The 17770-nt window shown below is 40.2% G+C and overlaps 1 protein-coding gene across 3 annotated transcripts in view; it reads right to left on the reverse strand.

Moving 5' to 3' along the window:
• The window catches only part of PTPN5 (protein tyrosine phosphatase non-receptor type 5), an 82365-nt gene that overhangs the window by 4418 nt on the left and 60177 nt on the right, over positions 1-17770 (reverse strand). For all 3 annotated transcript variants that reach the window (XM_032691388.1, XM_032691387.1, XM_032691389.1), the window contains exons 8-13: positions 16376-16460; positions 13754-13833; positions 13123-13260; positions 9730-9840; positions 4051-4211; positions 1209-1322 (exon numbers count right to left, since the gene is read on the reverse strand). In XM_032691388.1, coding sequence (XP_032547279.1) covers positions 1209-1322; positions 4051-4211; positions 9730-9840; positions 13123-13260; positions 13754-13833; positions 16376-16460 — 689 coding nt within the window. The remainder of the gene's footprint in view (positions 1-1208; positions 1323-4050; positions 4212-9729; positions 9841-13122; positions 13261-13753; positions 13834-16375; positions 16461-17770) is intronic.

Raw genomic sequence — 17770 nt, forward strand, 5'->3', positions numbered from 1 at the left:
CCTGCAGTCTTTCTTTCCCTCCATAAGTGTGATTTCCCTTCTTCAGCCTCTAAAAATGACTGCTAGTTCCCCTCTGCCTCCCCCTTGTATTTTTAATTGGCTTTCTGTATCACACTCATTTGTAAGCAGGCATCTTCAATCTTCATTTGTATGGCTATTTTCCTGTGTAACATTAGTCACAGACACAAGATATTTCACATCCAGACAGATATTTCACTGGTCTGTGGATGATCAGCATTCACTATTCATATTCTGGTTTTCTTTTTCTCAAGAAGTCTTTCCTTGTCTGGTCTGAAATCCATTGAAATAGCCAAATCTCTAAGCCCCTGCAGGTCCTTGTCTATCAGAGCCTCAGCAGGGCAGCAAGCATTTCATTTTCTCCCTCCCACTGAGCATAATTTCTCCTCTGAAATAAAGTTCAGCGTGGGGTTGAGGTTCTTTTTTTCCCCTCAGAAAAATCTTTGGTATGTTTTTCGTGACATCTCTTCCCCCGACTACATTTATCATTATCATTAGAGAGAGCACTGAGACATGTTTTGATGGCACTTGAAACCAGTGGGAGAGGAAAAATAACATCTCTGGTGCAAAATTCAAGTCTGTTTACTTCATAATCAAACTCAAGGTGGTGTGTTAAGAAATGCTTAACTGGAAACCATTGAATTTGGGGGAAATTTTTACAGCTCCTTTCATATGCCTCCAAACACTTCAGATTGTCTCCCTCTCCAAGCAATGTCTCTCCCAACATGGCTCACAGCTCCCAGTATGTGAGACCAGTTTTATTTACTCCACCTGGGAGGAAAGTCGTGATCCATGGCTCTGAACAGAGCAGCAGAGATCTGTACAGCAGATCTGTACAGCAGATCTGTACAGCAGATCTTCGAGCCTTTGCTTCTGTATGAATATGGGGCTAACTTCTCAGCTAGTAAAAGGCCATCCCTTGCTGCATGGAGATGGGTAGCTATGCAGATTTTGATGCCAGCTGTGAGTCTAGCTCAGTTCTATGGCTGTTCATTAGGTTTACTGTTCATAAAATAGGCAAAGATTACAAGTCAGAACAGTTTAGAACATGAAAACTTCCTTCAAGGACGTTCTCTCTTGACCTCCACTTGCCTTTGTTTTTCTCCTCTTCCCATTTGTTTCTCTTTAAATAAAGGGAAATGTTACCATTTTTCTTCTTATTTTTCTGGAAAGGAAACAGGCTTTCTTACCTGTCTAACCGTAACTGGCAGGCTGTTCGCAATATGTCAACTATGCCCTCATTCTTCAGCTGTTTACAGCACACACTGGTTGCAATAAAGCAGCCAGTCCTCCCGATGCCTGCACTGAGGAAGGGAAAAGCAAAGAGAGGTGGTGGAGATGTCAGAATGACTTTGGAACTTCCTTGCTAAACAAGTACCATTAAACCAGTACAAACCCCATTATCCTTTTTGCCTCTCCGACCTTTGCCAGGTGAGCGCTTCCAGACAGAAAGCCCAAACTAGGAAAAGATACTAACTTCAGTGGGATAACACGATTAAGTGTGAGCCACTCATAGCAAAAGGGTGAGCACTGAACATACAGTGCTAAAAATGGACTATTAGATACCACTTGACCCAATATGTTGTTGAACCTGCCATTGAACCATTGGAAAAAAGGAGTTAAACTGTATTTCTTAGTTAGATTTGGTTTGACAGCAACTCTTACTTGGAAGGCAAACTTTGCTTTGATATTCTTAATTCTAACAGCTTCTTTGAAAGCTATTTTTTTCACAAGTGTATCAAAAAACATAACCCTTGGTTAAATTATGAGAGCTAGCAGCAATATAGTAAGTGTGATGCCATTTGCTGATCAGATCTACAATCTAGTAATTATCTGAATTAGAGCAGGATACAACAAATTTGCTAATAAAGAAATATGTTTGTCTTTCCTGAACTCCTTTGTATCTGATTCAGTCCTTGGTTAATGACCAGAATTGAATTTATTCTCAAAGGCACAGTGCTGTAGAAGCTGTGAATTCTTCTTATCACCTAATAAACTAGCAGCAAATGCTGGAAGCCCTTCTTATCCATGAAATAATTAAGTGAGCACACTCAGGAATAATTACTTGACACAACTACAAGAAATCCTGCTTTCATTTACATTGTGAGAAAGTCATAATGCAAAACCACTGGTAGCAAATGTACAAGAAACAGTGGAATTCATGGTTCACTGCTACTCACAAAGTCCTTCATCTTCTAGTTGCCTATAACCAAACAGACCACAGCACAGAGCCAGAGTTCCTGACATATAGATTCCAGAGTGTTTTGGAAAGAAAGGGAAAAACACCCATTTTTAGATAAAGCAAACAGCACTGAGAGAGCACTTGTCCCAGGGGAAGCTGCAGGTCTCTCAGTGGTCCAGACAAGGTCATAATCCCTCCAAGACTGCACAAGGGTGGCACATTATCCACATAAAATACTTTATAATTCTTTCACCATGTCTCCTAGTAGTTATTTTCAAATAAAAGTACCCCATTTCTCCCCAGATTATTACTTTGTCCTGAGGATGAACCTTACAAGAGGACAAAACAAATATGCATAGAAAGAGTGACATGGTGACCAGCAGCTTTACCTGCAGCAAATACCATAATGCTTCAAGGAGCTCTTATACAGTCACAGGTTTCCAAGGGCAAAGGAGACCTTCTTAAAAAACATTTCTTATTTTTATCTGAACTCTTCCCAATTTGTTAACATCTGTTTAAAAACATAGGCAGAAAAACTGCACATGTGGTATCATACAAACTTTTTACTAGTGTTTACTCCATATTAGCCTATAGATGGATCTTTGATGACACCAAGCTAACCAATCATTCATGTCAACAGGCTCTTTAAAAACGTTCTCATTGTATAATACCCATTTACTGTGGATTTTGGAGAGCAACCATCTGCTGTTTCCTAGAAAATTTTATGCAAAATGAAGTAAAATTCCTTACAAAAATCTCTTTGGTAAAATGTATTTTATTGAAATTATGGAAGATTACCCTGGCAAGATAACTGCACCTCTTATCAGTCTTTCTGCTATTTATCTGAAATAACTGCTTTGACGACTGACTTGTAGTTTCGAAGTAATCACATTTAACCTTTCTAAGCACTGGCAAAACAGGACTTGCTTTTAGACCTCTGGAACTTCTCAAATTTTCCGAGAACTACATTCAACTACACTAAACTTTAATGGTTTAGAGTCTGTGAACCAACTTTTTAAAATACCCTTGGATGAAAATCATTCAGCATATCTGATTTAATGACGGTCGGTAGTCGTTGCTTAACACACTCCCTAGTTAGCAGCGCAGAAGAACATACTTCATCACATCTACAAGTGCTAAGTATATCATCCTACTTCTTTCTGAAGACAGAAGTATCTATCTTCATCTATTTTTATTCTGCTCTGATTGATAATTACAATTTTCTCATCAGGCTTCAAACCACTGTAAGGATTTTGTTCCTTCCATACAAGAAGTTTTCATCTTTGCCAGGGCTTTTTACTGATACTTCAGTTTTACTATCAATTGCATAAATTTCCTGACTGTTGGTTAGTACTTGCTGCAATCAGCTTTGTTGATTTGTCACTGTTTCATTTATGTGCTATACTTAAATTATTGTCTTTGGTCTAATAATGATTTTTTTTTTTAAAGCAAAGGAGGAATCTACAAAAAGGGGGTTTGAAGTTTAAAGTTTAATATTTTTATTTTTCTGCTTGCATGTGTCTTCCTACTCAATTTCATCAAAACTATGTCAATCTTTGCAAACTTGGCCCTTTAAAGATCATTAAAGGCATATAATACTGGTAAGGAAAATGAAATGAAGGCATTCTTACAGGTAACTGAGCCTTCATCAGCTTCTGTGTTCATCTCAATCTGTAACTGAATAGGACACTGGGTAATAGACAACTATTGTCATTAAATATTTGAAATTCCAAGTATATTTCAGAAGCAGTTGGACAAGATCTCCAGTGTCTGACTTATGGTCTACATGATAGTATCTGCACCATGCCATGAAAAGAAGCCCTTAGAATTTATGTACAACACTTAATTACCTGCAGTGAACAATCACTGGGGCATTCTTCTCCTCTGCACTCTGCATGGCCTCTTCCACTTCCAGTACTAGCTGTAACAGAGGAGGGGCTTGATCTGGTGTCTTCTGGTCTGGCCAAGACGTGTACCAGTAATGTTTCAGGTTTCTGACTTCTTCTCCTTTCTGCAATCCAGTTAAGACAAACACCACAAAGTTTTAAAAGAACTTCTCGTTGTAAATTGATACTGAAACATGGCCTTCCCTTTCAGAGTGAGATGATTGAATCAATCTGCTGGAAAGACAACACAACTGGATGCATGAGGTCCAAGAGATTGCTGCAGAGCACTTTTTGATACAGGTGGTGGAAGAGTCAAAGAGGAGAGGTGTGCTGCTGGACTTTGTATTAACAAAGAGAGACTGGTTGGGTACATGAAGATTGGGGGCAGCCTTGGCTGCAGTGACCAAGATAGGGTAGAATTCAAGATCCTGCTCAGAAGAAGCTAGGGTAGTAAGTAGGATTACAAGCCTGAACTTTAGGAGAGCTAACTTTGCTTTCTTCAAGAAATTACCTGGAGGAATCCCCTGGGTTAGAGCCCTAGAAGATGGGGAGTCCAATACAGCTGGTTAATATTCAAGGATCACTTCCTCAAAGCTCAAGATTGGTGCATTCTTCTGGGTAAGAAATCAAGCAAAAGGGGTGTCACCCCAATCTTAAAAAAGGGCAAAGAGGACCCAGGGAGCTACAGGCCAGTCAGCCTCAGCTCCATCCCCGGAAAGGTGATTGAATAGTTCACTCTGGATGTCACCTCTAAACATGAGGAGGAAAAGAAGGTTATCTGGAGTATTCAACATTAATTTACTGAGGGGTAATCATGCTTGACCAATCTGACAGCTTTCTGTGATGGCATGACTGGGTGGATGAAGGGACAGCAGCGGACAGATGAGGGGACAGTGACTTTTGACACTGTCTCCCATAACATTCCCATAGGTAAGCTCAGGAAGCACGGGTTAGATGAGTCGACACTGATGTGGATTGAGAACTGACTGAACGGCAGAGCTCAGAGGGTTGTGAACAGTGTCGAAGAGTCAGCTGGAGGCCTGTAGCTAGCATTGTTCCCCAAAGGTCAGCACTGGGTCCAGTAGTGTTCATTTTACTCATCAATGACCTGGATGAAGGGATAGAGTGTACCCTCAATATGTTTGCTGGTGATACAAAACCGAGAGGAGTGGCTGATACACCAGAAGGCTGTGCTGCCATTCTGTGACACCTGGACAGGCTGGAGAGTTGGGCAGAGAGAAACTTGATGAAGTTCAACACAGGCCAGTACAAGGTCCTTCACCTGGGGAGGAATAACCCCTTGCACCAGCACAAGCTGGGGACTGACCTGCTGGGAAGCAGCTCTGTGGGGAAGGACTCTGTGGGGGTCCTGGTGGACAACAGTGTGTCAATGAGCCAGCAGTGTGCCCTTGGGACCAAGAAGGCCAAGGGTATCCTGAGGTGGATTAGGAAGAGCACTGACAGTGGGTTGTGGGGGTTGACCCTGCCCCTCTATTCAGCCTCAGTGAAGTCTCACCTGGAGTGCTGTGTCCAGTTCTGGGCTCCTCAGTTCAAGGGAAACAAGGTACTGCTGGAGAGGGTCCAGTGGAAGGCCACAAAGATGATTAGGGCACTGGAGCACCCCACTGCTAAGGAAAGGCTGAGGGAGCTGGGCCTGTTTAGCCTGGAGAAGAGATGACTGAGAGAGAACCTTATTGATGTCTATAAGTATCTGAAGGGAGGGTGTTAGAAGGGTGGAGCCAGACTCTTTTCAGTAGTGCCCAACAACAGGATAAGGGGCAATAGGCACAACCTGAAACACAGAAGTTCCATCTGAACATGAGGAAAACCTTTTTTGGGTGTCAGAGCACTGAAACAAGTTGCCCAGAGAGGTTGTGGAGTCTCTTTCTCGAGAGATATTCAGAACTCACCTGGACAAAATCCCATGCAACCTGCTCTAGGTGAACCTGCTTTAGCAGGGGGCTTGAACCAGATGATCTTTAGTGGTCCCTTCCAACCCAACCATTATGTGAATGTTAATAGAGAGATCCATATTGGAAGCCACACAACATAGAAATCTGGACTTCAAATATCATGTCTGCACTTCAGTACACTGCCTTAAAAAAAAAAAAAAATCCTCCCTCCTAAAGTATTCTGCTCTTTTAGTGCCAAGAGCCATGTGCAAAACACTCCAGGCAGTCTGTTCCCTCTTGACAGATTCATTCAGCAAAGCCAGAGCTGTGCTTGTGACATAATTGCTTTCATAATGTATTTGACAGACAGAGAGCCAGGAGCCATATCTCTGTCTCTGATAGCTAGATAAATAGATGAGGGAGAGAGATGGGAGCTTATTTTTCTATCTCTTCTGACAGACAGACTTACATCAGTTTCCTGTCAATTCTATTCTTCTCTTAGACACTGTGAGAAATTCAGAGACTCTGTGGAAGGTTGGAATTGTCTCTAGCTGCAGTCCATGGCTTTTTGAGAGACACAAATTCTGATTCTCTGTCTCAGCATGGCTATGAAATAGCAAATATGCCATTTCCTTTTCCGAGTGCCAAGTAGCAGTGTGCGCTTCTGATTTTGTGTGTTCAAAGTGATCCTTCTGTCTGATTTCTAAAGGTGCAAAATAGTAACATGGTGCTCAGGCAACTGGCCTTAGCCTACAGCCATTACATAAGCCAGCTGGCACAGGGCTAAATAAATGTTTTCAAAAGGTCCAGGAACAGAAATGTTATCTTCCACAACCCTCCCTTCAACACAACGCTGTCTGAGTTGAAGAGGAAGGGATGAAAAAAAAAAAAGACAAATTTGGCTCTTCTAAAGAACAAGGCACAAAAATCTGAAAATAGTTTCTGTCATCTATATTCCCAAGTCCCTCCCTATGACTGTCAGTGACTGAATGTTAAGAGTGCTCTGTGACTGTGCCATTTTCCATCCTTCTCTTTGGTTGACAGAGCTTTTGCACAGCTTCACAGTGAATTAGATTGGGAAAGCGATCAAGTTAAATCTTTTTACTTTCTTGAGATGGATTAATTTTCAGATGGATTTATTGGTTTCCCCCTTTGGCTTACCACACAGTCATATAAATGCTTGTGAGGAAACACGGGAGAGATGGCACAAAGGTAGGAACAAGGGAGCTGGGCAACGGGAGGCTGGGCTTCATTGAGATGCTGTTCCATCTTACACTGGGTTTAAAATGCTCACTGAAGAACAGTCATAGGAAAAAAGCTACATCTAACTCACTTTAGGAAAAGAGAATCTTACTATTGTAGCACAGAGCCTGGCCTTAGGTTATTTACCCTAAGAGACCATTACCAGTTGTCATGAATAGTACTTGAGCTCACTTCAGTAAATCCAATCAACACTCCTCTGAAACAGGAACATACACAGTTGCATTCGAATGTGACTATGTGTGAGCCACAGAAGTTATGAACACCTGATTCTTAGCTCAGTTGTGAAAAATTATAATACAAATGTTGTCAATAACACAGAGAAAAAAAATAAAAGATGAAAGTCATCTGAAGAAAAACATGAATCACTACATAAAGTCACTTAGTTGACAGCAATGGAAAACAGCCAAAGTTCTAATGATGAACTCTGGATGTCTTTAGTTTTGTCTACGGTGATAAAAGTTTTATGCTTCTGCTTAGAGAATCCTAACTTTTGTGGTTCTGCTTTGACTTTAACAAAATATTCTCTATTGGTGGTTCCTTGAGACTGAGAAGACATAGAAACACTTAGGAGGAAGCAAAAGTTAAGTGATGGTTTGAAGTCTACTATCACGTATGCTGTAGCTGAGGTCATGAATCAGTGACTAGGCACTGGCAGGTTTCTCTGAGAAGGGAAAACAAACCTTGCCTATTGCCTGAGCTTTCTATAAATTCCTGAAGCTTGTCAAATCCTGGCCTCTATACTGAGAGAAGTATGACAGTCCACTCTGTAAAGCATGAAGTAATCATATATTGCTGATGGTGGTGTTGTATATTTCTGACCACTCCTGTTTAAGGGAAAACAGAAGTCTATTCATGGCTTCTCCAGTTTTCACTACCAAGTCACTTAATGTACGCATGGTTTGGAGCTCCTACTCCACTATTGCTATTAAATGATAAATGTACAGCTCTAGGCAATGGTAACTTAACAAATGGAATCTTTATTTCAGCTTTAGAATTCAATAGTTCACATCCTGATGCTTGGGGTGGGGAGAAAGAGACATTGCCACAATAGTACTGAAAACAAAAAACATTGTTTAACTCAGATGAAGCTGCAACTCTGCAACATGTCACTTCCCACTTGTCAGGGAGTGTGATTTTCTCCTTGCTGCCTTAGCCAAAAGCATGAGTGACAGACTTTCCACACTCTGAACATCCCAGACATGGGATATCATATGCTGGCTTTCTGCCTATTAGCATATGGCTGAAGAGACTTGAAACTGGTAGGATAAAAGAAGAGTTTTTCCAGCTTGGAAAGAAATTGTGGTGTTATACTGAGGTCAGGGATAGATCTGGTAGATGAAAGATGTATGAACTTTATGTAAATAGACTGTTCTTATTAAAACATGTAGCTTGATATTCTAGGACCTAGCAATGAAAACAGTTGTAAAATAGGACCCTGGTAGTTTAGACCAAGTAGTATCTAAGTACTTAGAAAATCAAAACCCATGTTTAAGTTTTCTATCAACAAGATGATAGAATGGTTACTTGGATATAAAAATACATATACAGTTAGTTGGAAAGACATTAATATTTAGAAATGTAAGCATGAAGAATGTTGTGGAGAAAATATTTTTAAGAGTCATCAACAGTTTTAGTGTCTTGGAGCAGAATGATCCCTTAAAGTATCTTTGAAGTCAAGTCAGACAAATTACTCAAAGAATAAATTAGCATAGTACCTATTGAAAGGGGTTTAGACTTGGGGAACAGAAGTGGTGCTACCACACCACTGACAAGTGCCAAGCAGACCAGTAGTCCCAGTGCTGAGAGAAACTGAAAATAGGTAAGCAAAATTAAAACATCTTTTGCTCAGTTCTCAACTCCTCCAATTCTTGCTAGTAGCACAAGTCATCTTAAGTATAAACAGCTCAGTCTGACAGCATCCTAATAATGACCATAAAAAGACAAGAATATTTCTTAGGAGTCTACCCATACATATTACAGATTATGTAAGATACCATGCATGTTAAAAATTCCCTGTTAGTAATTAGTAGCCCTTTGCCCAAGTCCATGGCCCTATGAATAAACAAGCCTTTGAATTCCGCGGAACATCACCACAGAGGTTGGTGTGTTACTCCACAAGTGCTGTCTGTAGTATGACTTGCAAAGGCTACTAAGAAGCTCTCTGTGAGCTACCACGTCATTCTAAATTATCAGTGAACTCAGAGGACACAGGCACAGAATGAGTCACTGGTTTCTTACCAAGTGAACGCCATCCTGCTACAACTGGTCTGGTAGCTTTCAGACTGTACACACGCAGCCTAAATCTCTGACTGCTTATTTTATTGTAGTCTTCATATCAACGAGCTGAGCAAAGCTTCGACGACTTCAGCACTGAAAAGTATTTGTACAGCAGTACACCTCACAGAAGATTTCTGCATGACTCTCCATGAACATCTCAATGTATAGGTTTAGACTTCTAAACTACTGTAAGCACATTGGAGTGATTTACCTTGAGGGTGATGAGCCTTAAACGGTAATCGTCTGCTTGTATGACTCTGTTAACTGTGATTTCTATGCCTTCATAGGTGACCTGTTCCTCTGGCCAATATTCTGTGCATTTCTGTGTGCAACATAAAATAAATCTAGTTAAGCAGGTATCAAGGGAGGTTCATTTTTGCTCCTCTGAAACTGGATACAGCACATGCATAGATGAATATGAATAAACTTTGTTTCTATAACAAGTACAAGTTTTTACTTTCTAAACAGGGACTACATTTCAGCTGATTTTTGCTGCACTCATAATAGCCTGATTGCTTGATTAAAAATGCACAAATCAAGTAATTACTAACCAAATCTTTTAAATACACACATCCTTTTTTATCTTTGTGCAGTTGATGTGCATTTTGAAGGTTCATTAGGTAGACCAGTGGCAATATGCTTGTGTTTTTAGATTAATTCCTTTCTTAAGATATAATGATTAGTATAACACACACTAGTTACCAATATGGAAACACAAAATACAGTTTTCCTATTTTTTTATGAAGACTCAGTGCTCTCTGAATATAAAATTATCATTTGCATAAGTTTTTGTATAAAATAACATGACTAGGAATGTTTTGGGAAATCGACTGCATATCAGAATGCACTTAAAATTGTGAGAATCTTTCAAAGCTAAGGAACTAAAAGGAAGCAATAGCAGTAAGAGATATTAGACTGTTACGTTTGATTTTGCCCAAAACCAGTCAGAGATGCAGCCAGTACAATCTGACAATTAGAGATTCAGAAACTATAGCCCAGTTGCAAATCCACTATGTGGTACCAATATACTACAGATAAGCAAAAAATCTGTAAGCACTCCCATCCTGTAAGGAGGACTAAAAAAGACTGGTTTTTGTATGCAGCTTCCTAGAACTGATCCATATGCAAAGGCAGAGACAGGCATTTCAAGATGGTGCACAAATTACTTCGTGGACAAGGAATGAGGTGAACAAGGCAGAATCTGAGAAAAAGGCTCTCTTGTGATAATGCAAGAGGCAATCTTGTTATCACAGGAGACTAGGTATCTACTATGCAACAAACCTTGGTAAAGACGATGCCTGTAAGATTCCTCTCTCACATAGCTGCACACAATCTTGAAGGAAGCAAGTTGAATCGTTTTGCTCTCCCCCACCAAAAATAATTGTGCTTCAGGAGAAAGACTAACAACAGAAAAGTACCTTGCAAAGTTATTGAGTAAAAATTTTTGTGTAGGAGAATCAGTGTTCCATCTGCACAGTGCCTCAGTTAATAACCCACTGGGAGTGTGGCCCACTGTGTCTCTGCAAAGTTATTTACGCAGATTGTGTTTTTTCTCATAAACTGCAGAATCCACTGTAAAAATTGTCAAGAGCTCCAGCAGCTATCAATAGCACAGACATCGCTCTGCTTAAAGGCGTGGAGTAAGATGGCCCACTCATTTTTGTGGGCTGTCTGTCAGTTCAGATTAGAAGTGACAGAGGGCTGAGCTACAGAGCTTTTAATACTCACATTAGTGAAGTCATTGCACTGAGGAGGAACGCAAAGCCCCTCTTACGAGCATCATTGCTGAACAAAGGTTTTGGTTTTGAATCTAGGTACTTCTGAATCCTGTTATTCATATTTTAATATATATGTTATGGAAAAAGGAAATTAATATAGAAGTCATTTACATGACAAGACCCTGTATTTATGGATGAGATTCCTGACACCATTTAATTTTTGACACAAAAGGTATCAGAAAAGACTCAGCAGCTCTGTTGCGACATATAGGCTGTAGCAAGCTCCAGTTATGTAGTGCATCAGTACTGCAGCACACTGCTTTCCCAAGACTGATAGGAGGGGTAAAATACTTGGCCAGTACGGTTAAGAGGCAGTTCAGACATAAAAGTTATTTTGCATTCATGGTATACAATCTTGCCATGAAAACTATAATGGAAGAACTTATCACCAGGTATGTAATTCAGGATCAGTATTTCCTCTTTAAACCTCAAAGTCCTCAAAAGATTCTAGTACACTTTGTCATGACATTGTAACATCTTACGTGCCAGAAACTGGCAACTTAGATCAACAAGCAAGTTATTACTTCAGTGCTGTTGCTCAGACACAGGCATATGCAAGCTTAAAAACGTTACTGAAAACAAAACTTTTAGATCAGCAGCATACTATATTTTGCATCAGCAATGCCTTGACAGTACATGTCCAATCAGCCAGCTGTAACAACTGAACATTTTTCACTTGCAAAGCATGATAATTTTGTGTCCGTCTTGTTCACGTTTTTTTTTTCAGCACAGTTCAAGGTTAAATTTATTTACTTTATGACTGTGAAAAGCTAAAGGTTTGTGCATGTGCCTGGTTATGGGCACTAAACTTCCAGCAAGCAGGTAAGCCGTTATAACTCTGTGTGTATGCTGGATGTATGCCCATATTCTTGGGCTTCTAAATATCTAAAGCCTCCTCTCCAAAGGAAACTCTCTCATCTAAATAGTAATGGGTTCTCAAGCACAAGCTTGACATATACTGCTGCTGCAGTTTAAGAAACAACATTTGGATAACTCCACTACACATTGCTGCTAGTGGTGAGGGAGGATGCAGAGCACAACACATGCCCAGACCACTTTCTCACATCTTACACTGCCAATAAAGGGAGATGTAAGCTCAGCTACATGTCTATGAGCTGAAGCCCATGCACATAGTTCTTGCAACTCTGCCACGGGGCAAATATTTCAGCAGCTAAGTAATGAACAGCTGGAGGGCAGCAGTATTTTAAACTGAAAAAAAAATAAATTGCTTTAGGTGGATTAGCAGAAACACAATAACAATTTAATTTCTGGAAGTAGGTGGTAAATAGACAATTTCAGCATTTCAGTATTTTAAAACATTTCCTATGTGCACTCAGGAAAAGGTCCTCCACATCCAAGTCAGTTCTAATTGTTGATTGTCATAACTAGCATTTTTTTCAGAAATCAGGTACAGCTTCAATGAAATGTGCATATAGATGCCAAATCATAATAAATGCAAGATAAAGCAGCAGCAACTCTACTGATTGAAGATATTCGACCTTAGTAGTTATGGGCTACTATTGGTTTTGATTCCTTTAGAGAGAACTTCAAAGACTGCCTGCAAATAGAGCTGGGTTAGGAGAGGTTTCAGGTCAGCTGAGAGATGAAAATGGTAAAACCAGTAGTAGGCTGAGTCAGGCAGCAAAACAGGACTTACAGTAAATGGAACTGAAAGAGAAGCCCACATCTTCTTTGAGCCCAAAGAATTTAATGCTGGTTCTGATTGCACAGGCCATTGAACTAACTTCTATTTGCTGGCTTAGTGTCTATGTCAAAAATATCTACTAGAGTATGGTTAAAAATCAGACTAAATGTAACACCATTACCTCATTCATCTCTTCTATATTGGTAATCATGACAATGATGGGAGAACGCTCCTGCCACACCATTCTCCAGAAGTCAGTGACAGTATTAACTATCGGTCCCTGAGTAGCAATATATACCTTTTCCTCTCCTCCATAGCCCTGCCAACAAAACAACAAGAGATCAATTTTAACAGAGATGTCCACCACAACCTTGAAGGTTTGGTCTTTAAAACAGAGAGCTATACTGGTTGAAATGGTGACTCTGCGGCATCAGTTCTCCTCTCCATCTCTTTCCTGAACACGTGTACATGGAGTGAAGGCACAGTATGGACTCACGTAATTCCAGCAAAGAGTGTCCAACAGCCTTGTGGTGACTCTGGCTAGGTCAAAGCCTTATTCAGGCTGATTATCCAGTGCCTTGGTTAGGCCAGCTGACAAGGAATTTGCATCAAGAACTGCAGAAGTATGTTTCTGTCTGGTCTGAATCTGTACAGGTGCACTTTGAGATTTGGTTTTCAGCTAATGTAAGCAGGAGAGAAGAGCAATCAGATCAGCTAGGATGCCTTTAAAAGCCAGTGAATGTTGCAATTCCGTTTACATTAACAGCAGCTGACAGAGGCTAGGCAGACACATCGGACTACTGAGCTCTTACCCTGATGTAGTTAGCATTGATGTAAGAGCTGAGGGGATCGTCCTGATCAGCTGAGGTAAGGCACACTCTGCTGTGAGGATCTGAAAGGTGTAAAGAGATAAGTAAGAATTTATCAGTTCCTCAGAGGAAAGAGACACACAAGATTATTTTGTACAGTGAGAAATTTACACGCAGTCATGGCCATCACAACAGATGTCAGTGGCCTTGGAAAATTCCCATGTTAAAAAGTTACCATAAAAAAAAAAAGCAAAGGATGGTTGGGGTAATTTGCCGCCTTCTGATAGTTTCACCCGCTCTCTGAAGGCCGCTTAATTGGTCCTGTAGCAGAGTCAGTGTCTCAGTGTGACCCTGGAAAAGCAGTCTTCTGCTCCAGGAAATTATTTCTTAGCATGTTAGGTCAACAGACTCATTCTGGCTTGAAAGACTTTTGAAATATTGTTTGTGAAATGACAGCAAACAGCTTTTCTCCCAAACCATAAGCACGCATTTCCTGTGCCCAGGCAAGCCAGATGACAATAACTCTTTTCCTGTTTCATCTTGCAATGAACCAAACTCCAAGATGTGCTATTAACAAATATAACGGTTAAAGAGAAATTAAAGAATATTAACAGTCTCTTGTACTCTAAACCTCTCCAGTACTTGAGTCTCCTTCATTGAGGCTGTTTATGAAGCATTATTCTTGTTCTAATAAGATGACAAAAGAAAACATTATTTCACTTGAGAAGCTCAGTCCAATTCCCGCTGAAGTCAATGGCTGTTGCAATGATTTCAGTGCAAACTGACACAGGCCCACGTTTATGCTCTTTCACCAGAGCTACACAGTGTGTTACAATTGATAAGAAACAGCCTACTGCTGACAGAGGCCTCAGCAAAGAGCAACAGTGTATATCACCATGATAATATTAAAACCAAACCAAAGATGACTTTTTCATAAGAAAATTCGGCCGCTTAGAAACCAGACAAAAAATATGCAAAAATTGTGCTTTACCCAATATCATATTAAGGACCGATCACACAGTAATTTCTACAGTACTACAAACACACACTCAGCATGAAACATTGTCCTGGGAGGGACCAGATTCATGTTTATTGGAATCCTTGGCTTTGAAGCATAAAGTGAATGTTTAGTTCTCCTTGCTGCCCACTTTACTGCCAGCGCTAAGCCCTTTGAAATAGAGGTAGTAGGATAAGAGCAAACACTGCTCTTTTCCTTCCTCAGCAATATCAAGCCATCCTTTGGCCCCAGCCAGGGACAAAGTTGCACAGAGGTTACAAGTTTTCGAATTCATTCATAAAAAATACTCAGATCATAATAACCCTGGGATAAGGTTGTTCATCCTTAGAGAGATGGTAGGGTAGAAACCAGTTAGCTGAGATGGAGAGGTCAAAGTGACAACACTGGCTGCTAGCAGATATCCATGTCGCTGAGATGAAGCTTGCAGTAAATAATTAGCCCACTGAGTGATCACTTTTAATAAAATATGGTAGTGGGCCATACTTAGCCATTTGATTACAATTATGGAACAGTGTTTTCAAAATGGCAGCAATTCTGATGGCTCAGTTTAAACATCCAATATTACACATTTAAAATGGATCCTTCTCTCAAAGTACACATTAGATACCAAATTCAGAATACACAGATTACTTAGAAATCTGGCACCTGGGACATCTGAAATCATCAGCCACTTTTGCAATCTTTCCTTTCCAGCAAAAACAGTGAATTAATACTTGAAAAATTCACCTCAGTCATTAGCACAGCAACAGTGAAAGGTGGTTGAATGTTTTTATACTTCTTGTCTAAGGTATGAGTAAAGTCATAAGAAGCATTGCACACACTGAGCTGCAGCTACTGGAGTTTAAAGACAGATTAAAAAAATATCTTTTGAAACCATTTCCAGTCCAGGTTCATTGACTGAAATGTCAGGTATTTTTGACTTCTCTGCACTTATCTTTGTTAACCTGGCATTGAACCTTTTGGACTTTGCAAAAACAGTTACCATGGCTACTGGTGGCATCTTCCAGCAATGACTTAGAGCAAAAAAAGAGGCATGACATCCAATCGTTTCACTTTTCAAAATAACTTTAAGTATGAGAGAGGGGAAAATGATGACACTTGTAAAACTTCGTACCAAAATGCTTCTCAAAATTCCTGTTCCTAGCTACAAATAAAATTAGTGTAATAGAAAGGAAAAATATTATTATTTTCTGTGTCATCTTAATGCCATCAGGTTAGTTCTCTATATTCTCAGTCTGCCTTTGAGGCATGAGAAAACGTTGGCAAGGAAAATAACATTGCTAGAGTTTAGTCCTTCTAAAGGAGTTTCAAAGAAACCACTAAGTAACATCTGAATGAACAGCAAGATCTTAGATAGAATTTTTAAGCAGCGCCAAATGATGCAATTCTAATAACTTAAGAGCCAAAGATTCACGGAAAATCAGCAGCACTTAGATTCTTCATGCTCTGTACCTCTTTGCAAATTTGATTTATACTTTGAAGCCAGGTTCCTGCTTCATAAACATGACCTTTGGACGATACATTGTGGTGACAGTACACTTCATGAAAAGCCCTCCAGCATGTGGAATAAACCACCCTACCTGAGTGACTTAAAAGCACAAACTTACTCGGGAGAATTGTTTTGTAGCGATTCTTACGCACTAAGCCTGGAATATCATATTCCTTTGGGTCAACAAAGTTCATTGGAATTTCCTGTTAAAAACAAACAAACAAACAAAAAACCAAACAACAAAAATCACAAAAACATAAAAGACAGTAGGTGGTATTATTAGATTCACAAGAGGAATAAAAATCCCAAGCCCATTATGTCCTCACTGTGAGGGAGCAAAAATGATGAAGTTAACTGAGACATACGGTACAGTACTTCTAGCAATTTATCACCAAAATATGATTGATGTTTCCTTTTACTGTCACTGGCTTTTTTTTCTGAAATCCTTAATATGAAAACACTTATAGTGCCTAATTCATTGACTAACATATGCGACAGCGTTATGTTCACTCCTAATACTATTAGAATTGCATTGCAAGTGTAGGCACAGAACTAAGCAAAAGGTGCTTACTCAAGACACTGCTCCAAGAGCGATGGACCTCAGACACCACCCTTTCTGACTCACATTGCTTCCTCTCAGAGAGTGGAAGTCAGTAATTTGGCTAGGGACTCACACCAGCAACAAAGTATGACACATGTTATGGTATGTTGGCATACTGACCTGTCTCTATGGAGTTGGGGGAGCGTGACTGGTTTTGCTCATCATGCTGTCAACCTCCATGGAGAAGGACAGCAAATGGGTATTCAGGGATTACCTGCTCTCTACACTGCTGGTGCAAAGAACACACAAAGGTGGAGGGGTTTTGTAGTCTCCACTGCACATCTACTGCAATAAGCAGTCAATGCCAGGCAGAAACAAATGGGAACCTTCCACCAATTGTAGTCAGTAGGCATGGGATGGGAAGAGATGTGCTAACCAGACTCAGCAGAGATATGGCTCATGGGGAACTCGGAAGAAGAGCTGGTCCTCCCACCTGCTGCACACCGCATTTGAGACACCACTGCTGGACACAGTGGTAACAGGAATCAGGGTTGAGTAAGACAAGCCTCACTCTGGGAAAAAAAATTAAGATGAGCAGATCTATGGACTACAGAAACATGGAATCGTTAAGATTGGAAATGACCTCTAAGATCATCGAGTCCAACCGTTCACCTAGCACCTCCATGGTCCCTGCTAAGCCATGCCCTTAAGCCTCACATCCTCATGTCTTTGAACACTTTCAAGGATGGTGATTCCACTGCTTCCTTGGGCAGCCTGTTACAGTGCCTGAGTAACTTTCAGTGAGTAAATTTTTCCTAATATTCAATTTAAACCTGCCCTGGCGCAGCTTGAGGCCAATTCTGGAACCTTAGAAGACTATCTGTTCTCTCTCTCTCACACAGTACTGAGAATATTGTTGGGTTTAACCAGAGGCAATTAATGATAAAAACCATTTTGTTGAAGTACTTTTGT

Source organism: Chiroxiphia lanceolata, chromosome 6 (assembly GCF_009829145.1).
Source record: "Chiroxiphia lanceolata isolate bChiLan1 chromosome 6, bChiLan1.pri, whole genome shotgun sequence".
NCBI classification, from domain to species: Eukaryota; Metazoa; Chordata; class Aves; order Passeriformes; family Pipridae; genus Chiroxiphia; species Chiroxiphia lanceolata.